This window comes from Coregonus lavaretus (genome assembly GCF_964263955.1).
Source record: "Coregonus lavaretus genome assembly, chromosome: 20".
NCBI lineage: Eukaryota > Metazoa > Chordata > Actinopteri > Salmoniformes > Salmonidae > Coregonus > Coregonus lavaretus.
The window spans coordinates 24,111,794-24,135,947 of NC_140007.1; the positions used below are offsets into that span (position 1 = coordinate 24,111,794).

At 42.3% G+C, this 24,154-nt stretch overlaps 1 protein-coding gene across 1 annotated transcript in view; it reads right to left on the reverse strand.

Annotated features, from left to right (window-relative positions):
* Positions 1–261: 261 nt before the first annotated feature.
* pik3cd (phosphatidylinositol-4,5-bisphosphate 3-kinase, catalytic subunit delta) overlaps positions 262–24,154 on the reverse strand; it is a 43,127-nt gene continuing 19,234 nt past the window's right edge. Inside the window, exons 10-23 of the mRNA XM_084184094.1 lie at positions 23,113–23,243; positions 22,843–22,893; positions 22,359–22,526; positions 21,480–21,601; positions 20,523–20,669; positions 18,014–18,113; positions 13,838–14,016; positions 12,356–12,465; positions 11,070–11,148; positions 9,890–10,057; positions 7,225–7,351; positions 2,611–2,756; positions 1,971–2,103; positions 262–1,489 (exon numbers count right to left, since the gene is read on the reverse strand). Coding sequence (XP_084040220.1) covers positions 1,352–1,489; positions 1,971–2,103; positions 2,611–2,756; positions 7,225–7,351; positions 9,890–10,057; positions 11,070–11,148; positions 12,356–12,465; positions 13,838–14,016; positions 18,014–18,113; positions 20,523–20,669; positions 21,480–21,601; positions 22,359–22,526; positions 22,843–22,893; positions 23,113–23,243 — 1,799 coding nt within the window. The 3' untranslated portion in view covers positions 262–1,351. The remainder of the gene's footprint in view (positions 1,490–1,970; positions 2,104–2,610; positions 2,757–7,224; positions 7,352–9,889; positions 10,058–11,069; positions 11,149–12,355; positions 12,466–13,837; positions 14,017–18,013; positions 18,114–20,522; positions 20,670–21,479; positions 21,602–22,358; positions 22,527–22,842; positions 22,894–23,112; positions 23,244–24,154) is intronic.

The following is a 24,154-nucleotide window of genomic DNA, read 5'->3' on the forward strand; positions in this document are numbered from 1 at the left end:
TGGAATAGCCTTTCAGAAGAAAGTTCTTTGTTTCTGGCCATTTTGAGCCTGTAATCGAACCCACAATTGCTGATGCTCCAGATACTCAACTAGTCTCAAGAAGGCCTGTTTTATTGCTTCTTTAATCAGCACAACAGTTTTCAGCTGTGCTAACATAATTGCAAAATGATTTTCTAATGATCAATTAGCCTTTTAAAATGATAAACTTGGATTAGCAAACACAACGTGCCATTGGAACACAGGACTGATGGTTGCTGATAATGGGCCTCTGTACGCCTATGTAGATATTCCATTAAAAATCAGCCGTTTTCAGCTACAATAGCCATTTACAACATTAACAATGTCTACACTGTATTTCTGATCAATTTGATGTTATTGTAATGGACAAAAAAAATGATTTTCTTTCAAAAAACAAGGACATTTCTAAGTGACCCCAAACTTTTGAAAGGTAGTGTAAGTGAATTTGTCCCAATACTTTTGGGTCCCCTAAAATGGGGGGACTTTGTACAAAAAGTGCTGTAATTTCTAAACGGCTCACCCAATATGGATGAAGATACCCTCAAATGAAAGCTGACAGTCTGTACTTTAACCTCATAGTCATTGTATCATTTCAAATCCAAAGCGCTGGAGTACAGTGCCAAAACAGCAAAACAACGTGTCACTGTCCCAATACTTTTGGAGCTCACTGTACAACAGAGGATATATTTCAATGAAAATAATTAAATTAAAAAGTAGAAAAGTCATAGAACCATGAATGTAAACCGCATGAAACACTTGAGGTCCTACATACCTCTCTCTGGCCTGGTCATTTAAGTATAATCAATGCAAACAACTTATCAAGTCATTTAATCAATGGCATCATCATTAATCAATCTCCTATTACAGTATTTCACCTATTATTTAACTTCTCTCTCGTATTACTCTCCTGACAAATTGTTGATACATTGTTTCATTAGGCATCATTATTACGTTGTTTGCTCCCAATTTGGTTTGTGATCATTGTCACTTTCAGGGCGCTGTTCATGTGGTGATAGTTCTGGTTGACGCGGGTCGTGCCGCGTGCAAATGATTTTCAACGCTGTACTGTCTGTATGATATAGTAACAATGGCTATTACTCCCGATGAAATGTGACTGTCAACAAGTAGTTGTAGTTTGTCATCAGTTCATAAACCATAATCATGACTGCCAGTCAGGTGTAAACAACTGTAAAACATTGCCAAATGCTTCTATTTACGACAAAGACTTCAGTGCATTTTCATTCCATTTGGCTCCATAAGCTGAAAACCCTGATCAGATAGACAAATCAGGGGTATTAAGGTTCAGAACGCTTCTCCGGGCAGTGCCTTTTATTCAAAGTCTGCTATCTTTGGCTAGAGAGTGCATCATCCAGTTCACCTTGGTCTTCCAGCTCTCTCTCAGAGCTTCGTTAAACTTCACTTTGAAATTCTTCAGCGCTTCTTCCTCCGATTTCCCCAAAGCCAATGAGTCCTGAGAAAAGGGTGAGACAAGAGCAACAATATCAGAAGGATGACAGATGTGCCTTTACCATTTAAAACAACTCTCATTACTATATTGGTAATCATCATCAATATTAATATCATGATCATTAGATTATCATCATCATTGTTATCAAGGTCCCTGCCACCACCACCATCAACATGATCATCTTCACTATCATTGAGGTCCCTGCAAACAACATCACCACCATCATCACCATCGCACTAGTCATCGTCATCATCACCATCAGTAGCTGCAGACGTATCCTTGTAACCATCACCAAATCATAACCCTATTTTGAAAAGGACACTGATCTCACGTGTAGGACCTTGCATAGACGTTATCTGACTACTGTGGCTAAAACTAGAGGAACTAACAAGTGTAAAATAACATAAATAATTGAATGATGTACTACAGTACACATCATGCTCCGTTCAACATATCTGGCAATAAAAGGAGGCACTCCTCTCACCTTTAGGTACTGGATGTCCTTGAAGGAGCTCAGCTCAGGCAGTCCGGCTGCCTTCATCATGGCAAACAGGTTCACAAACAGAGTCCCGTTGCGACACAAGATCTTATAAGCCTGCTCACAGCACTCTCTGAACCTGGTGGTGGCGCAATAAGAGAGGTACCACACCATTATCATGGAGCTTCAGGATCACCGTAAAATCAGTATGCATGGTTATATAAATAAGTATAGGTATAAGTAAAAGTATTCACAGTTGGGTGCTACAAATCACCATATGAGATTGATAAATACATTAAGATGACTGGATGTGCCCCCTATAGTCCCTGATTTGGAGTTTTAAAAAACAACAGTAATTGAATTATATGAATACGGTGACAGATTCCTATTACATTATGTTTCTTTCTCTTTTCTTTTTATCTTGGCACAACTCTATATTAACAGAGACAATACAGTGTTGGAAATGAACAGTATTTAATACAATATAAATACAATACAATATAATACTATATAACATAATATATGCCATTTAGCAGACGCTTTTATCCAAAGAGCCTTACAGTCATGCGTGCATACATTTTTCGTATGGTTGGCCCTAGCGGGAATTGAACACATGATAGGAGGTAAGATAGATTTCATGTTTTACCTTTCAAACTTCTCACTGTTGTTGGTCCTCCCTTGTTGGATGACGTGGACAAAGTCGTACGTCAGAATAAAAGGCACACGTTCCCTGTTGATCCCAAATTTGCTCTTGAAGTTTCCCAGAAAGTGCCCAAAGTCAATGTGGAACAGCTAAAAGAGATACAGGGAAGTCAAGCAGGACTTTAACAGAAGCTTTCCACACCATCCAAACATTATTATTAGACATCATTATTCGAGATAACCATTGTTGCTGCAGGCAAATGAGGTCTTAAAAATGGATCAGATTAAATATGTTGGTAACACAATCAAAATAACTAATTTAATAACTCATGAACAAGCCATTAAATGGAAAATAAACTGGATAATCTCAGCTCGAGACTATCCGACCAACAGGACATTAAAAACTGTAATATCTTATGTTTCACCGAGTCGTGGCTGATTGACGACGCGGATAATATTCAGTTGGCTGGGTTTTCCGTGTATCGGCAGGACAGAACAGCTACGTATGGTAAGACAAGGGGTGGTGGTGTGTGTCTATTTGTCAATAACAGCTGGTGTGCGATGTCTAATATTAAGGAGGTCTCGAGGTATTGCTCGCCTGAGGTAGAGTACCTCATGATAAACTGTAGACCACACTATCTACCAAGAGAGTTTTCATCTATATTTTTCCTAGCCGTCTATTTACCACCACAAACCGATGCTGCTACTAAGACCGCACTCAACGAGCTGTATGCCATAAGCAAACAAGAAAATGCTCATCCAGAAGCGGCGCTCCTAGTGGCCGGGAGACTTTAAGGCAGGCAAACTTAAATCTCTTTTACCTCATTTCTACCAGCATGTCACATATGCAACCAGTGGGAAAAAAACTCTAGACCACCTTTACTCCACACACAGAGACACATAAAAATCTCTCCCTCGCCCTCCATTTAGCAAATCTGACCATAATTATATCCTCCTGATTCCTTCTTACAAGCAAAAACTAAAGCAGGAAGTACCAGTGACTCGCTCAATATGGAAGTGGTCAGATGATGTGGATGCTACGCTACAGGACTGTTTTGCTAGCACAGACTGGAATATGTTCCGGGATTCATCCAATGGCATTGAAGAGTATACCACCTCAGTCACCGGCTTCACCAATAAGTGCATCGACGACGTCGTCCCCACAGTGACCGTACATACATATCCCAACCAGAAGCCATTGATTACAGGCAACATCCACACCGAGCTAAAGGCTAGAGCTGCCGCTTTCAAGGAGTGGGACACTAATCCGGACGCTTTCAAGAAATCCTGCTATGCCCTCAGACGAACCATCAAACAGGCAAAGCATCAATACAGGACTAAGATTGAATCCTACTACACCGGCTCTGACGCTCGTCAGATGTGGAAGAGCTTGCAAACTATTACGGACTACAAAGGGAAACCCAGCCGCGAGCTGCCCAGTGACGAGAGCCTACCAGATGAGCCAAATGCCTTTTATGCTCAAGGCAAGCAACACTGAAGCATGCATGAGAGCACCAGCTGTTCCGGACGACTATGTGATACGCTCTCCGTAGCCGATGTGAGCAAGACCTTTAAACAGGTCAACATTCACAAGGCCGCAGGGCCAGACGGATTACCAGGACGTGTACTCAGAGCATGCGTGGACCAACTGGCAAGTGTTTTCACTGACATTTTCAACATGTCCCTGACCGAGTCTGAAATAACTACATTTTTCAAGCAGACCACCATAGTCCCTGTGCCCAAGAAAGCGAAGGTAACCTGCCTAAATCAGTACCGCCCCGTAGCACTCACGTCAGTAGCCATGAAGTGCTTTGAAAGGCTGGTCATGGCTCACATCAACACCCTCAACCCGGAAACCCTAGACCCATTCCTATTCGCATTCCGCCCCAACAGATCCACATATGACGCAATCTCAATTGCACTCCACACTGCCCTTTCCCACCTGGACAAAAGGAACACCTATGTGAGAATGCTGTTCATTGACTACAGCTCAGCGTTCAACATCATAGTGCCAACAAAGCTCATCACTAAGCTAAGGACCCTGGGACTAAACACCTCCCTCTGCAACTGGATCCTGGACTTCCTGACGGGCCGCCCCCAGGTGGTAAGGGTAGGCAACAACACATCTGCCACGCGGATCCTCAACACGGGGGCCCCTCAGGGGTGCGTGCTTAGTCCCCTCCTGTACTCCCTGTTCACCCACGACTGCGTGGCCAAGGACAACTCCAACACCATCATTACGTTTGCTGACGACACAACAGTGGTAGGCCTGATTACCGACAACGATGAGACAGCCTGTAGGGAGGTCGTCAGAGACCTGACAGTGTGGTGCCAGGACAACAACCTCTCCCTCAACGTGAGCAAGACAAAGGAGATGATCGTGGACTACAGGAAAAGAAGGGCCGAACACGCCCCCATTCAACTCGACGGGGTTGTAGTGGAGCGGGTCAAGAGTTCTTTGGTGTCCACATCAACAAACTATCATGGTCCAAACACACCAAGACAGTCGTGAAGAGGGCACGACAACACCTTTTCCCCCTCAGGGGACTGAAAAGATTTGGCATGGGTCCCCAGATCCTCAAAAAGTAATACAGCTGCACCATTGAGAGCATCCTGACCGGGCGCATCACCGCCTGGTATGGCAACTGCTCAGCATCAAGGCACTACAGAGGGTAGTGCGTACAGCCCAGTACATCAGTGGGGCCAAGCTTCCTGCCATCCAGGACTTATATACTAGGCGGTGTCAGAGGAAGGCACAAAAAATTGTGACTCCTGTCATCCAAGTCATAGACTGTTCTCTCTGCTACCGCACGGCAAGTGGTACCGCAGCGCCAAGTCTAGGTTCAAAAGGCTCCTTAACAGCTTCTACCTCCAAGCCATAAGACTGCTGAACAATTAATCAAATGGACACCCGGACTATTTACATTGACCCCCCCTTTGTTTTTACACTGCTGCTACTCGCTGTTTATCATCTATGCATAGTCACTTTACCCCTACCTACATGTACAAATTACATCAACTAACCTGTACACCCGCACATTGACTTGGTACCAGTACCCCCTGTATATAGTCAAGGTATTGTTATTTTATTGTATTATTATTTTTCTTATTTTTTTAACTTTATTTTATTTAGTAAACATTTTCTTAACTCTATTTCTTGAACTCATTGTTGGTTAAGGGCTTGTAAGTAAGCATTTCACGGTAAGGTTACCTGTTGTATTCGGCGCATGTGACAAATAACATTTGATTTGATTTGAAATGCTTATAGATGTTTACAAAATGCTTTACACATTATTATGAATGAAATAAATGCTCATTTGTAATGCAAATATTCTAATACTTATTTATTAAGTGGCTAGTTTGTCTTCACTAAAACCAAAGGTTTTGCCTTCAAACTTTGTTTTGAATCACGACGTTATGGCATATCTGATTCCCTTTTCGAAGTTACCAGACCCTAGTCACTGCTGTTGCCTAGGGTTGGGTTTTCAAGACAATTAGCATTGCTGTGTGTAGTAAGACATGTGTCACCTTGTGGTAGAACTAACTACTATGCACATCCATCTATCTATATATCTATCTATCTATATATCTATCCATCTATCCATCTATCTATCAAAAAGTATGCGGACACCCCTTCAAATGAGTGGATTCGGCTATTTCAGCCACACCTGTTGCTGACAGGTGTATAAAATCAAGCACACAGCCATGCAATCTCCATAGCCAACCATTGGCAGTAGAATGGCCTTACTGAAGAGCTCAGTGACTTTCAACGTGGCACCGTCATAGGATGCCACCTTTCCAACAAGTCAGTATGTCAAATTTCTGCCCTGCTAGGGCTGCCCTGGTCAACTGTAAGTGCTGTTCTCTGGAGTGATCACGCGCATCACCATCTGGCAGTCCGACGGACAAATCTGGGTTTGGCAGATGCCAGGAGAATGCTACCTGCCCAAATGCATGGTGCCAACTGTAAAGTTTGGTGGAGGAGAAATAATGGTCTGGGGCAATTTGTCATGGTTCAGGCTAGGCTCCTTAGTTCCAGTGGAGGGAAATCTTAACGCTACAGCATACAATGACATTCCAACTTTGTGGCAACAGCTTGGGGATGGCCCTTTCCTGTTTCAGCATGGCAATGCCCCTGTATACAAAGCGAGGTCCATACAGAAATTGTTTTTCGAGATCAGTGTGGAAGAACTCGACTGGCCTGCACAGAGCCCTGACCTCAACCCCATCGAACACCTTTGGGACGAATTGGAATGCCGACTGTGAGCCAGGCCTAATTGCCCAACATCAGGGCCCGACCTCACTAATGCTCTTGTGGCTGAATGGAAGCATCTATCTATCAATCTCATGTAGTAGACACAGTATCATCGTTTTTGAGAGGCCAAATGTGATTAATTTGACTTACTGGCATTTCCATTGTCTGTCTAAGAATAAGTGTTTATCCGGTTACTTTATGAATGATAAATTGTGTAAGATAAAAAAATAATTGTTTCTTAGATATAAACAATGAGTTCTATTCCTACTAGGAATACCCACTCTAATCAGACGTATACAAATTATCAAGATTCTACACATTTAAAAAAATCATATTAACAAAAGGAAATGCTGTGCATCTCACCTGCCCAGTCTCCTTGATCATGATATTGTCGTTGTGGCGATCTCCGATTCCCAACACGTAAGTGGCTACACAGTAACCAGCACATGATAGTGTGAACTCCTCAATGGCCTGGTCAAGTTTATCCCTGCTGACAAAATAGATGAGAGAGAGAGAGGAGAGACGACATGGGATCAGTTTGCTTTCTCTGCCCTTTCCTTTATCCCTTCCTCCCTTGAATGTTCTCTCTCTTTACCTTTCTCTCTCTCATTCTCTTTCCCAAGTCAAGTGGAAACAGTGGGGCACGCACGCTCTTCCCCCTCTCTCAATATATTTGAGGCAGTTTTTTCTCACAGCTCTATTAAATATTTGCAGAGAAGATTCGGAGGGCGACAGATGATTGACAGCCATGTTACACCACGGTCCTGTCTAGACGTCTATTGGGTTCACTATGTTAAACTATTACATCTATCCCCCATTTCATTGTAACCAAGAGCTTCTGTGTGATATGGAGCTGTTTTGCCAGCCCTTGCACTGCACCCACCGGACATTACTTGTATGATGCCAATAGTATTCATTTGTTTATTCATTATTTCAAGGTTTCCTGTTTTTAAAATACTTTTCCAAGACATTCAGGGCTGTCAAATCACATGACCCTAGCTGTCAATGGGAATATTTAGGCAGGTGTAGGGAAGGTTGCCCCTAGACGCTGATCTTGGATCAGTTTGGCATTTTCCCCAGGTTAGGATTGAGGTAATCTTGCAAAGCAGGAATGTTCTTTTTTTTTTGCGTGATTGCGTCAGATGCTCGATTCGTTTCTTGGGGGAAATGTATGAGAAAAGACACTAACGAGACTAGCGAAGTCTCCACCCCCCTAAACGGAAACTATGAGCCAAAGAATTGGGCCAAATGTCCCCTTCCCTTCTGAAATTCAAAAGATGCATACACCTGCGTGACGGAAAAAAGTTCCTTGTTAGTCGTCGCATCCCACAGTCTGTTGACAGACGCATTGATACCATCCTATGTTACGTGCGTCTGTCCATGAGAGATTAGGATTGAGGGAGGGGAAGATGGTCCTCAATCTGTACCTAGGGGAAACTTCACCCCAGAGCCTTCACATCTCACAATCCATCTAGCCAGGGTGTAAACCCATGCATTACATCCCTCTCCATGCTCCAATCTCTGCTGTGGAGCGTTGCAGCTCCTTCAGGGTTATCTTTGGTCTCTTTGTTGCCTCTCTGATTAATGCCCTCCTTGCCTGGTCCGTGAGTTTTGGTGGGCGGCTCTCTCTTGGCAGGTTTGTTGTGGTGCCATATTCTTTCCATTTTTTATTAATGGATTTAATGGTGCTCCGTGGGATGTTCAAAGTTTCTGATATTTTTTTATAACCCAACCCTGATCCACAACTTTGTCCCTGACCTGTTTGGAGAGCTCCTTGGTTTTCATGGTGCCACTTTCTTGGTGGTGCCCCTTGCTTAGTGGTGTTGCAGACTCTGGGGCCTTTCAGAACAGGTGTATATATACACTGAGATCATGTGACACTTAGATTGCACACAAGTGGACTTTATTTAACTAATTATGTGACTTCTGAAGGTAATTGGTTGCACCAGATCTTATTTAGGGGATTCATAGCAAAGGGGGTGAATACATATGCACGCACCACTTTTCCGTTATTTAATTTTTAGAATTTTTTGAAACAAGTTATTTCACTTCACCAATTTCGACTATTTTGTGTATGTCCATTACATGAAATCCAAATAAAAATCAATTTACATTACAGGTTGTAATGCAACAAAATAGGAAAAACGCCAAGTGGGATGAATACTTTTGCAAGGCACAGTAAGGTCAAATCATAGGTCCAGTTTAGTGTGTTTGAGAGCTAGCCTATCTGTAATTAATTTTTTCTAAGATATAGTTTAAGGTATTTTCAGATTACACTAAGTATACCAAACATTAGGAAGACCTTCCTAATATTCCCCTCCCCCTAAAATCCTCCCCTTCATCTACACTGATTGAAGTAGATTTAACACATGACATCAATATGGGATCATAGCTTTCACCTGGATTCACCTTGTCAGTCTATATAATGGAAAGAGCAGGTGTTCTTAATATTTGGTATACTCAGTGTATATATTTTGCCCTCAGAACAGCCTCAATAATTTGTCTGGACATGGACAGGGGTGCTGGCCCATGTTGACTCCAATGCTTCCCACAGTTGTGTCAATTTGGCTGGATGTCCTTTGGGTGGTGGACAATTCTTGATACACACGGGAAACTGTTGAGTGTGAAAAACACTACCATAACCCGTTCAAAGCACTTAAATATTTTGTCTTGCCCATTCACCCTCTGAATGGCACACATACACAATTCATGTCTCAATTGTCTCAAGGCTTAAAAATCCTTCTTTAACCGGTCTCCTCCCCTTCATTTACACTGATTAAAGTGGATTTAACAAGTGACATCAATAAGGGATCATAGCTTTCACCTGGATTCACCTGGTCAGTCTATGTCATGGAAAGAGTAGGTGTTCTTAATGTTTTGTATACTCAGTGTATATTGACCAGATAGAGATAGCGGATGACAGTTGGGAAAGATAGAGAGAGGTTGTGTCAAAGGGCAGTAGGCTGGATACAAACCCATGCCGTCACTGTAGAGATGACCGCTAGACCTGTGTCTCTGTCACACTTACTCTGGGTTCTTGGATTTAAGCCAGTTGAGCAGGGCGTCTTTGTTGAAGGCTGCGGTCGCGGCACTGTTGCTGTTGTTGCGCTGGATGTTGGCGATGGTGTCTGAGTTTTTCACCACCTCGATGAGGCCTGTCTTGTTCCCGGTGGAGAGGCAGCCGTAGGGGATCATCCTTACAGAGACAGTAGAGAAAGTTTATTCATAAAGCATTATAAGGCCTATTATATGCTTATAACAAGTAATAACGCATTATAACTGTATGCCCTAAGTACATTGTTACAAAACCATCATATCAGTTTTCCCCAAACCTGTTCCCAGTATGTATGTAGAACCGTTTGACTGCAATGTCACCTACTTATTTCAAATCCAGGTTTCCTGCGCGCCACAAGCAAAACCCTAGGTATTAGCTTACGGGGCTAATGCAGGTCTTCACTGGGTCTCAAGCAAGGTTACTCATCCTGCAAGTGTGGTTCACCGAACCCAGCTCTGTTATACAACTAGGTCCACTGCTAAGCAGGGGTTGGAACCAGTTCAGGGAACAGAACCGAAAACAGAAAAATAATGAAATTTTTCAAGGAACAGAATCAGAACCATGAACAAAAGTGGTCTATACTGTTCCGCAACAGAACCGTTATTTTAAAAGCATGGGAACTGGTTAATAACGTTATTTTACTTTCCAGGATTTTTTCCCAGTCCCACAAAAAACGCAACAATGTACCTATGCAAAGCCCTCCCTCTGTCAATCAGAAACTTTTTCCAGTCTCTGCCTGACAGCTGAAAATCTTTGTCAGTGTATGTGTGTAGGCTACCTGCCCCTCACCCTCCATAGAAGCCGTTCCTCCGAAGGTATAATTCTGTGGGCCTAATTTAGATAATGCATGTTATCACAAGATGCCCAGCGCTTCAAGCCAAGCCTCCTCTACTCTCTCTGGCTTGTCTTTCAATCACACATGTAAATAACTCACTGAGCTATAGCTTGCCCGCTCCATAGCAAGCTTTTCTATCCACTAAGTAATTAATGTCGAGCTAAATGAAAATAAATATATGATTTCAGAGGTTTAAAAAGGAACAGAAAGGAATGATAAAAAACAGTACTTATTTTTGGTTTGAACCGGTTCAGAACTTTATTTTGCTTGTCGGAACAGTGAAACTTTTAGGTTCCAACCCCTGCTGCTAACACATACCTTAGATCCAGTCCCTCTTTCTTCCAAAGGATTTCCATCAGCTGGATCATTTGGAGGGTCAACATGTCTTGTCGGAGATCTGAAAGGTTAGAGGTTATGTCAGGCAAAAGGTACACTTATATCCAACCGAGACGGGATGAGAATCACAGATCCAGACTCCCCAGGCGGCCAGACTAGCAATTTAGACTAGTATGATTAATGCTCCCAATGGCATGCGTGCAAAAGTAGCATGATAAAAGGTTGGTCTGCAGAGGAATTGTTCATAACTTTAATTTACAAGTGACTGTACCTAATAGTCCCGCATCGGACCAATATAAATGCGACATTACTCAATACACACAAATCGATGGGCCATGGAGTTGGGGAAAACACTGCAAATTATTAATCTATGAACAAGTGTCTATTTGTTGCATCTCTTCCAATATCTGCATGGCCATAAATTAGGTAAATACAGTAGTAAAAGGGTATATTTTCTAACCGGTGAAAGAACAGAATAACTTGAATTTCCTGCAAGGGATCTTCTTTTTGGAGTGGTTCAGAAAATAAAGAAATAACAAACATAGTAGCTTGGGGATACACACAGTAGACCTAGCTACTAGGCTGACAGGATGACGATAACACAATATTAAAAAATAAACTTTAAAAATAGTGCTACTCTATGGTGTTGGCTGGCCGTGTCTCTGATCTTTGATGAGGAGGATATCTGATGTACTGTACAGAGCAGTGGGCTGTGCGTAGCCTAGGCTACAACAGGCTAGCAGATAGGCAGCTAATTAACCTAGCTAGCTACATTGACGGAGCTTGGAGATCATCTGGAGGGTCCGGAGTGAGTCTCTTTAGTTCTCCTGTTCTCCAGTCCTATGGACTTGCCCATGAAGCCAGCAGTGGTTCTTCTCCAGCCTCGACTGTAGTCCCGATGCCCCTGGCTCTCTCGATCTGGATACTGCTTGCATCCTGCATCTCCATGGATACCACCAAGGATGCACTTGAGATATGCAAACAAAGCTACCAAAACAGCACTAAAACAGCGCTAAAAGGCCTCCAAAAGACACATATGTGTGTCCATTAGTTGACTAATACACTCCCACGAAGAGTCATACATAGATATAATATGACAACAGGACACACAAAAATAAATGAAAATAGTCAAGACAGGTGACATACAGAACCAACACCACCGGTCGCCATTACAGTGCCCCCCAAAAAATACAAATACAAAAATAAATAAATAAATACATTTTCAAAATGTATCATTTGGAATCCCCTGTGTTCTTTGAATCTCTCACCATCTCCATTCTTGAAAATTATGCCGACAGTGTCCCCCTGCACCCATTTGTTCTTGTACATGAGCCACAGGGGCTTCATCTTGGAGTCCATGAACTTGCATCTGTCCGCACTGCAACATCAAGCAAATCTGTTAACACTGGGAGAAGACTTTTCCCTATATACAGTTGAAGTCGGAAGTTTACATACACCTTAGCCAAATACATTTAAACTCAGTTTTTCACAATTCCTGACATTTAATCCTAGTAAAAATGCCCTGTCTTAGGTCAGTTAGGATCACCACTTTATTTTAAGAATGTGAAATGTCAGAATAATAGTAGAGAGAATGATTTATTTCAGCTTTTATTTCTTTCATCACATTCCCAGTGGGTCAGAAGTTTACATACACTCAATTAGTATTTGGTAGCATTGCCTTTAAATTGTTTAACTTGGGTCAAACGTTTCGGGTAGCCTTCCACAAGCTTCCCACAATAAGTTGGGTTAATTTTTGCCCCATGTGCAGTTGCAAATCATAGTCTGGCTTTTGTATGGCGGTTTTGGAGCAGTAGCTTCTTCCTTGCTGAGTGGCCTTTCAGGTTATGTCGATATAGGACTCGTTTTACTGTGGATATAGATACCTTTGTACCTGTTTCCTCCAGCATCTTCACAAGGTCCTTTGCTGTTGTTCTGGGATTGATTTTCACTTTTCGCACCATAGTACGTTCTTCTCTAGGAGACAGAACGTGTCTCCTTCCTGAGCGGTATGATGGCTGCGTTGTCCCATGGTGTTTATACTTGCGTACTATTGTTTGTACAGATAAACGTGGTACCTTCAGGCATTTGGAAATTGCTCCCAAGGATGAACCAGACTTGTGGAGGTCTACAATTCAGAGGCCCTGAGTTTGAAGGTAGGCCTTGAAATACATCACAGGTACACCTCCAATTGACTCAAATGATGTCAATTAGCCATTCAGAAGCTTCTAAAGCCATGACATAATTTTCTGGAATTTTCAAAGCTGTTTAAAGGCACAGTCAACTTAGTGTATGTAAACTTCTGACCCACTGGAATTGTGATACAGTGAATTATAAGTGAAATAATCTGTCTGTAAACAATTGTTGGAAAAATTACTTGTGTCATGCACAAAGTAGGTGTCCTAACCGGCTTGCCAAAACTATAGTTTGTTAACAAGAAATTTGTGGATTGGTTGAAAAACGAGTTTTAATAACTCCAACCTAAGTGTATGTAAACTTCCGACTTCAACTGTAATATAATTTCTACCCATTTGTAGGATAAATAAATATACAACATAGTAATTTCTAACACAGAATTAATTAAAAGATGCTGAATGTGGCTATCAGTGCCCTCAAAACATGGAGGTGCATGATGCTTCTGTATGTGTGTGTGTGTGCATTCCTGGATGTCTGTCTGCGTAGGTCTGTCTGTGCATCTTTGTGTGCGTCTGTGTCTGCGTGCCTGTATCTGTGTGTGTGTGCCAGGTACCCACCAAATCTCAGAGAGCATGATGCTGGGGTTGAGCGGGGACAGCAGGTATGAGAGGGCCTCAATGTATGCCTCCTGTTTGATACACAGCTTCATGTCGTCTGTCATCTGCTGGCGCGACGTCTTCTGCCAGCCCGACTTCACAAAGTCATTCAGAGCCTTCATCTTGTTCAGAGCCTCATTCTGCACAGAGAGAAGAGGAGGAGGGAGTACAGTGCCTTGCAAAAGTATTCATCCACCTTGGCGTTTTTCCTATTTTGTTGCATTACAACCTGTAATTTAAATGGATTTTTATTTGGATTTCATGTAATGGACATATAAAATAGTCCAAATTGGTGAAGTGAAAGGAAAAAAATAACTTGTTTAAAAAAATTCGAATAAATAAATAACGGAAAAGTGGTATTCACCCCCTTTGCTATGAAGCCCCTAAATAAGATCTGGTGCAACCAATTACCTTCAGAAGTCACATAATTAGTTAAATAAAGTCCACCTGTGTGCAATCTAAGTGTCACATGATCTCAGTATATTACACCTGTTCTGAAAGGCCCCAGAATCTGCAACACCACTAAGCAAGGGGCACCACCAAGAAAGCTGCACCATGAAGACCAAGGAGCTCTCCAAACAGGTCAGGGACAAAGTTGTGGAGAAGTACAGATCAGGGTTGGGTTATAAACAGATATCTGAAACGTTTAACATCCCATGGAGCACCATTAAATCCATTATTAAAACATTGAAAGAATATGGCACCACAACAAACCTGCCAAGAGAGGGCCGCCCACCAAAACTCACGGACCAGGCAAGGAGGGCATTAATCAGAGAGGCAACAAAGAGACCACAGATAACCCTGAAGGAGCTGCAAAGCTCCACAGCGGAGATTGGAGTATCTGTCCATAGGACCACTTTAAGCCGTACACTCCACAGAGCTGGGCTTTACGGAAGAGTGGCCAGAAAAAAGCCATTGCTTAAAGAAAAAAATAAGCAAACACGTTTGGTGTTCGCCAAAAGGCATGTGGGAGACTCCCCAAACATATGGAAGAAGGTACTCTGGTCAGATGAGACAAATTGAGCTTTTTGGCCATCAAGGAAAACGCTATGTCTGGCGTAAACCCAACAACTCTCATCACCCCGAGAACACCATCCCCACAATCTGTGGTATGACTTAAAGATTGCTGTACACCAGCAGAACCCATCCAACTTGAAGGAGCTGGAGCAGTTTTGCCTTGAAGAATGGGAAAAAATCCCAGTGGATAGATGTGCCAAGCTTATAGAGACATACAGTGAGGGAAAAAAGTATTTGATCCCCTGCTGATTTTGTACGTTTGACCACTGACAAAGACACGATCAGTCTATAATGGTAGGTTTATTTGAACAGTGAGAGACAGAATAACAACAAAAAAATCCAGAAAAACGCATGTCAAAAATGTTATAAATTGATTTGCATTTTAATGAGGGAAATAAGTATTTGACCCCTCTGCAAAACATGAGTTAGTATTTGGTGGCAAAACCATTGTTGGCAATCACAGAGGTCAGACGTTTCTTGTAGTTGGCCACCAGGTTTGCACACATCTCAGGAGGGATTTTGTCCCACTCCTCTTTGCAGATCTTCTCCAAGTCATTAAGGTTTCGAGGCTGACCTTTGACAACTCGAACCTTCAGCTCCCTCCACAGATTTTCTATGGGATTAAGGTCTGGAGACTGGCTAGGCCACTCCAGGACCTTAATGTGCTTCTTCTTAAGCCACTCCTTTGTTGCCTTGGCTGTGTGTTTTGGGTCATTGTCATGCTGGAATACCCATCCACGACCCATTTTCAATGCCCTGGCTGAGGGAAGGAAGTTCTCACCCAAGATTTGACGGTACATGGCCCCGTCCATCGTCCCTTTGATGCGGTGAAGTTGTCCTGTCCCCTTAGCAGAAAAACACCCCCAAAGCATAATGTTTCCACCTCCATGTTTGACGGTGGGGATGGTGTTCTTGGGGTCATAGGCAGCATTCCTCCTCCTCCAAACACAGCGAGTTGAGTTGATGCCAAAGAGCTCGATTTTGGTCTCATCTGACCACAACACTTTCACCAAGTTCTCCTCTGAATCATTCAGATGTTCATTGGCAAACTTCAGACGGGCCTGTATATGTGCTTTCTTGAGCAGGGGGCCCATGCGGGCGCTGCAGGATTTCAGTCCTTCACGGCGTAGTGTGTTACCAATTGTTTTCTTGGTGACTATGGTCCCAGCTGCCTTGAGATCATTGACAAGATCCTCCCGTGTAGTTCTGGGCTGATTCCTCACTGTTCTCATGATCATTGCAACTCCACGAGGTGAGATCTTGCATGGAACCCCAGGCCGAGGGAGATTGACAGTTTCTTTGTGTTTCTTCCATTTGTGAATAATCGCACCAACTGTTGTCACCTTCTCACCAAGCTGCTTGGCGATGGTCTTGTAGCCCATTCCAGCCTTGTGTAGGTCTACAATCTTGTCCCTGACATCCTTGGAGAGCTCTTTGGTCTTGGCCATGGTGGAGAGTTTGGAATCTGATTGATTGATTGCTTCTGTGGACAGGTGTCTTTTATACAGGTAACAAGCTGAGATTAGGAGCACTCCCTTTATGAGTGTGCTCCTAATCTCAGCTCGTTACCTGTATAAAAGACACCTGGGAGCCAGAAATATTTCTGATTGAGAGGGGGTCAAATACTTATTTCCCTCATTAAAATGCAAATCAATTTATAACATTTTTGACATGCGTTTTTCTGGATTTATTTGTTGTTATTCTGTCTCTCGCTGTTCAAATAAACCTACCATTAAAATTATAGACTGATCATTTCTTTGTCAGTGGACAAAATAAGCAGGGGATCAAATACTTGAAGGGAGAAGGGATATAAAGAGGGGCACACTCTGAGGAAATGTAAGGGCAAAGACAGCAGAGGCCGAGGTGAGACTAGTAGCGTTGTGTGTGTGTGTGTGTTGGTGGGGTTGGGTCTGGGGGGAAAGCTAGTGATGAAAGTCACACAGTACATTCTCATTTAGGTTCCCTCCCTGCTTGAAAGGTTTCCCGCAAAATATCTCACTATTTGCACGTTTTATGAGCGAATGTTTGTTTTTTTAGTGGTGAATGTAGTTTTTTCCACCGGTTGTATTGTTCTTATACTGTCCTGAGCATTAATGTCCAAGAATTCAAACTAGCATAATTTTCAGCACTATATGTTGGCTAAACATTGGCATGATTGACGTGTCACTATTGTTGTCTATTGGTAGGCACATGAGTTATACAGCCAGCCGCACCAATGTGTCGGAGGAAACACAGTTCACCTGATGACCGAGGTCAGCCTTCAGGTGCTGCCACAAGGAGTTGCTAGAGCGCAAATACCCCCCCTAACCCGGACGACGCTGGGCCAATTGTGCGCCGCCCTATGGGACTCCCGATCACGGCCGGTTGTGATACAGCCCGGGATCGAACCCGGGTCTGTAGTGATGCGCCACTCGGGAGGCCTAGCACATTAAGTTTTGTCATGGCTTGGGGGTAATTAAAATGACCCTGAGCCAAGCAGCCACATTATGAAAACAAGTGATTTTAACTTTAAGATTGTATGAATTTTACATGAAATATACAAATACTAACTTTAAATAGCCTTGGGGTCCTGTACAGTGCCAAATAAGTTGTAAACAGATATATTCTGGGCACCATCAGACTATTCAGATGTTTTAAGAGGTACCGAATGGCCATGCACAAACAGGGGTGTTACTGTAAATATTTGTTACGTACATAGAAATACTTATATTTCTTGCAAAATTATTACATATGTCTATGATATGATAATTCATAAACATTAATTATTTAAAAATTAAGGTAATTTATTTTGTTTATTTTTTAGGTGTTACATTTGACCCCAGCTACTGTTACAATTTCCCCTGGCACGGCAGCAAATGTAACGTCCGGACTTTTCGGATTAAAATCAATATTGTGATACGACCGTCTTATATACAGACCTATAAATGGTATGAATGATTAGGAGACAGATGTACGTTTCTTATATAAAAACATTACTGGCCTAGTTCGAGTGGTCCCTGAGCAATAGAGTCAAATACAAAACATGTTACAATTGCCCCCAGTCTCCCCTACTCCTCTATACATGCTATTTCTAAGGAATGTCTAAGAATGACCAAGTATATAGTCTCAAGGTGTGCTCACCTGTTTCCATAAGCTCTTGATGTGATAGATGTTGCCCCTGCAGTAAGCCTCTAGAATCAGTCCGAAACGCAGACTGACTGAGGATACATGCATTTCTGACCTGGAGTGAGGACAAAGGCTTCTGTCACAACTTCTACCAACACCACCCGACAACACCACCTTAGTGTTCAATTCATATACAGAGTTATAGTGCTTGTTCCACACGAAAGCGCACACACGTGCACATAGCCAGGCGCGCACACACAATGTAATACTAGAAAAGACATATGAGAAATACAAATAAATATGAAGAACACAATAAGTAAGTAAGCATACTATATAAAGTGTCAGTTCCAATACCATATTTACATGTGCATGTATACTGGAGTGATGGAGGTAGATATGTATAGGGGTAAGGTGACTAGGCAACAGGATATAAGATAAACAGAGTAGCAGCAGCTTGTATGTGAGTGGGTGTGCGGGTGTGTAGAGTCAGTATAAATGTATGTGCATATTATGTGTGAGTGAGCAGATGGAGTGTGTGTGTGCGTGTGTAGGGCCCTGTGAGTGTGCATAGAGACAGTGCAAAAATGTAAATAAAAGGTCAATAAAGATACAAGGTTAACTCAGATAGTCTGTGTAGCTATTTTGTTTGCTATTTATCAGTCTTATTGCTTGGGGATCGAAGCTGTTCAAGAGCATGCTCCACTGCAGCCCCGTCGATGTGGATGGGAGCGTGCTCGCCCCTTCGTTTCCTGTAGTATACGATCAGCTCCTTGGTCTTACTGACGTTGAGGGAGAGGTTGTTGCTCTGGCACCACACTGCCAAATCACTGACCTCCTCCCTGTAGGCTGACTCAACGTCGCCGGTGATCAGGCCTACCACCGTCGTGCCGTCAGCAAACTTGATGATGGTGTTGGAGTCGTGCGTGGCCACGCCATCGTGGGTCAACAGGGAGTACAGGAGGGCACTAAGCACACACCCCTGTGGGGCCCCGTGTTGAGGGTCAGCGTGGCGGAGGTGATGTTGGCTACCCTCACCACCTGGGGTCGGCCCGTCAGTAAGTCCAGTATCTAGCTGCAGAGGGAGGTGTTCAGACCCAGAGCCCTAAGCTTGGTGACGAGCTTGGAGGGGACAATGGTTTTGAACGCTGAGCTGTAGTAAATGAACAGCATTCTCACATAGGTATTATTATCTAGGTGGGTGAGGGCAGTGTGGAGAGCAATTGAGATTGCATCTTCTATGGATCGGTTGGGGCGGTAGGCAAATTGGAGTGGGTCAAGGGTGTCTGGGATGGTGAAGTTAATGTGTGCCATAACCAGCCTTTCAAAGCACTTCATGATTACTGAAGTGAGTGCTACAGGGCGGTAGTCATTGTGGCATGTTCTTGGGGACAGGAATGAAGGTGGTCATCTTAAACCATGTGGGGATTACAGACTGTGTAATATGATTCCACCTTATTCCTATATTGTCCTTTTGCTCATTTGATGACTCTGCAGAGGTCATAGCGGGACTTCTTGTACATATTCCTGTCTTCGGCCGTAGCATCAGGGTTGTCTGTGAAGGCTCTGTGTGCGGTATCTCTGTCCTTTAGTTTAGAGCCAACCTTGGTGTTAATCCAGGGCTTTTGATTGGGGAAGCAGTGAACCCTCACCGTGGGGACAACGTCGCCGATGCATTTTCTAATGAAGCCAGTGACGGAGGTAGTTAGCTCGTCAATGTTATCGGAGGAGTATCTAAACATATTCCAATCAGCGCTAGGCAAAGCAGTCCTGTAGCATAATCTATGATTCTGGTGACCATTTCTCAACAGAGCGAGTCACGGGTACTTCCTGTTTGAGTTTCTGCTTGTAAACAGGAGCAGGACTACGGAGTCATGATCTGATTTGCCGAATGGCGGACGAGGGAGGGCCTTGTATGCTTGCTTGTGGGTAGAATAACAGTGGTCTATGACTTTATCGCCCCTAGTGGAGTTGGAGACGTGTTGATGGAAGTTGGGTATCACGTGTCTTAGTGACGCGAAATTAAAACCAGAAAAGCAGCCTCTGGATGTAGGTTTTCTTGCTTGTTTATAGCTTTGTATAGTTAGTTAATTGCCAGCTTGCTATTTTTCTTGTCACGATAACAGCTGAAAACTCCCTCGGGAGGTTGAATGGTTGGTATTTGACCATCAGGTATTCCAAGACGGTGAACAGTGGGTCGACACTTCCTGTGACTAATCAATTAGGCTATTTAAGCTCTGAATACCACATACCCAACTTTATCAGGAGGAGTTATCCTGAGCCTATTTGCAAGGTGTTTACAGAGCGGGAAATGCAGAAGTATTTTCTTTTTCGCTATGATCAGCTCGTCAAAAATTAATGGATACAAACTTGAAACCACTGATCATGACCACTGGATTAAACTCATGGACAGCAGTTGTGAGTAGCCTGATTGTCCATTCCATATTGTCCATTTTACTTTGATCTGTCCTGTTTTTAGGATATGTTGTTTGTTCGCACACGCATGCGCACATGCACACAGCCTTACCTGAGATGCCAGAAGAGGAAGTGGCCTATCCTCTTGTTGGAGAGGGCTCTCTCTAGCAGGAAAGTAGCCAGGTCACAGTCCAGGTAAGACTCATACTTCAGAACCTGAACCAACTGCAGCAAGTACTGGAGCAGCTCCTCATCTCTGCTGGGAGGTAGATTAAATGGGGTCATTTACAGCAACATTTTCACAACATTGTAAAAACGATAATTTTTTGCCAGCTGTATATAGTCTTTGAGCAACCAAGTTATTGACGGGCATCCAGTATGGTTGGAACTTGTTGACACTTCTAAAAACCAATTTTCCACTTGTTTCAAATTCTTAACATTAATTTCACACCATTGTTAAAGTGGTACCACTTGTTTTTATTTGTTATTTGTACCACTTGTTTCTATTTCAGGAGATATTTTTTTGTTGAGAACCTATCAAAAACGAAAAGCATAAAAGAGGTAATGGCAAGAGCCAAATGTTTCCCAGACATGGATTGAGCCTAGTCCTGAACTAAAAAGCACTTTCAATGAGAATTCTCCATTTAACATAATTTTTAGTCAAGGCTTAAAGCTGCAATATAAAACTTTTTGGGGGACCTGACGAAATTCACATAGAAATGTGTTTTATATTTTTATCATTCTCATTGAAAGCAAGTGTAAGAAGCGGTAGATCTGTTCTATGTGTGCTATTTCTATACTTCTCGTGCTTAAGTTTAGTTTTTGCGTATTTTACTTTCGGTTTTGTACAACAGCTTCAAACAGATGAAAATACAATAGTTTTGGTTATGTAAAATATATTTCACAGCGGTTTAGATGGTACAATGATTCTCTACACTATGCTTGTTTTGTCACAAAAACTGAAATTAGGCAAACTATTAGAATTTTAGCAACCAGGAAATGGCGGAGCGATTTCTGCATAGTGCATCTTTAATCTGTGTCCGGGAAACTACCCCTAAGGTTACAGTACCTCAGCTTCCTTAGGCATCTGATGGTGAAGGAGCGGACCATTGGGTCAGGGAAACTGTAGTCCAGCAGCTCCAGGGCATGGAGAGCAGGGAGATCCGGCCATTTCTGCAGAAAACCCACCATCTGGACACAATGGCACAGGTCAGACCTTGTCTTTTGACATTGAACCTACTGGAACTATAAATTCCTTTTCAGTATACATGCGCATTGCTAATGCATACTGAAAGCAGGAATCAATTTTAACATGATAATGGAAAATAATTACTTATTTAATAATCGCAAAAACAGCTGCACTATGAACTAATGCACTGCATGTCTATCACATCGTAACTAAATCTCTGGTTCAAACAAAGTTCCTCCTCACTGAAATGTTTTAAGAAAAGTTACAACATACAGGTAACTGCCAAAATAATGGAAACACTTTCGTAGATGAGGGATACAAAGTATATTGAAAGCAGGTTCTTCCACACAGGTGTGGTTCCTGAGTTAATGAAGCAATTAACATCCCTTCATGCTTAGGGTCATGTAAAAAAATGCTGGGCAGGTCATTATTTTGGCCGTTATTTTGGTTACCATGGCTATACCCCAATAGGATGACAATGCCCCCATCCACAGGGCACGAGTGGTCACTGAATGGTTTGATGAGCATGAAAACGATGTAAACCATATGCCATGACCGTCTCTTGTAGAATTTATGCCAAGGTGAAGCTGTTCTGGTTTGTGGTGGCCTAACGCCCTATTAAGACGCTTTATGTTGGTGTGTCCTTTATTTTGGCAGTTACCTTTAAGTCAAAGATGCAGATGATAATTTCCCTTGCAGTGCCTTAACTCACAGCTCAGTTGTCTTTGCGAGAGGAAAATGTTGCCCATAGTGTCCTACCTGTGCTACATCCTCGTGCTTATTCCATTTTGTGATGAGGAGAAGTTTGGACAGACTCTCTGGGTAGCGCTCCCGCACCACACCGCGTAGCTTCCACAGAAGCTCTTTCTCGTCCTCAAAGAACTCTGTGTAGTTCTTATTGTCTACTATTTCCTTTAGCTTCATATGCTGGGCAGCACAATACAAAGATAACAGGGAAGGGGTTGAGTGAACCTACTGTAGATCTGTAGGTACTAGCATGGTAATTTCTTAGCAATTAATGTATACTTTGATGTAAAAGTAGTTTTAAAAAACACTGGTAATTTTGAGGAACATAATTGATAAGTAATGGTATCGATAATGAATTCAAAGTTCAAACATACAATAAGATATAATACAAATAATAATAAATGGTTTATGCGTTTTAAAAAGTTGAATGTGGTTTTCAAAGGATTACTTTAATGTAATCTTATACATTTCAAACAAACAATAGAGAGTCCCTTACCTCCACCTTAGTGGCTATAACCTTCCCTCCATTTTTTTCTAGGTCCCTCAACTGAAAATAGGAGGTGCATACAAATGTGTAGATATCTTAATATAGCACTAAAAATATAATTCCAATGTCATTCATAAAATCTATAGTAAGATCTAATATATATATATTTTTTACATGTACAGTACAAGATGGTTACAAGTGTAATGGTTACAAATATACGAGATTGGTTACAAATGTACAATGTCAACTATTGAAACATGTGTGCAGTAAAAGGTGTACCTTGTCGAAATGGGGGTAGTAGAGAGGGTGAGGTCGGATATTGGGGAAGCGAATGAGGAGTCCTGCTGCACTATCAATGTTGGGGTTTTTCTCCACTGTGCCCATTGGATTCAAGAGGTCGCCTTTATCATCTGGGATGCCACATTTAACCCAAATAAACATATTCAGCTATTAGAGAAAAATCAATGTGTAAAAGCTGCAATCAGCAGGAGAAACAATAAAGCTTTCTCCCCGCCACTGTGGGATGGGGCTGGAGAAATGTAACCATTCTCAAATTCATAGACAGAGCTATGAACGCAAGGACTGACCATCCATGATATTAACATTATAGTTTTAACCATGTTTTGAGGCTATATAGTGTTTGTTTACATATACTTTGTTTACAAAAATTTTTGGGGTTCTGTAGGGGTACCACAGTTGAACTAAGCTCAAATTCTTCAAGAATCAATAGGAACATATCAATAATTTGGATGTAACAACTGCTAAATGGATATAGCAACTGTTGATTGCCCTTTTAAGGCTCCAAGCCACTTAGCGGCTGGAAGCCTTATTCTTTTTGTGTGATTCTCCTTGCATGGGGCCAATGTCTAAAGGCCAGATAAAAAAAAAAAAAAAAGGGAATAAAAATAGAACACAGAGGGAGTTATTATGGGGCCAAATCCCGAACTGAATGGCCCATAGGTGATGATATGATGATGATTAAAAGTCCAAAGTGCAGCCCCGCAATTTCGTTTGACGTAGAGCTTCGAAAGTCTGTACAAAAGTGTTTCTCAGCATAAGGAAAATGTTTTGCCTCAAGGACCTATGACCTCCACCATATCTGATTTTATTCCATCTTGGATGTTTGAACAAACATTGAAACATTTCATGAACCAAAAATCTGATTCACTCAAAACTATGAAAATATGGTAACAATCCCTGTCTCTACTGAGTTTGCAAAAAGCAAGAAATGTAATCAACAGATGACCAAGAAAATGTCAAATTTGTCCCCACCGCAAACCCAACGAAACTCAAAACTATTCAACTGTTCTTTGATTCATCA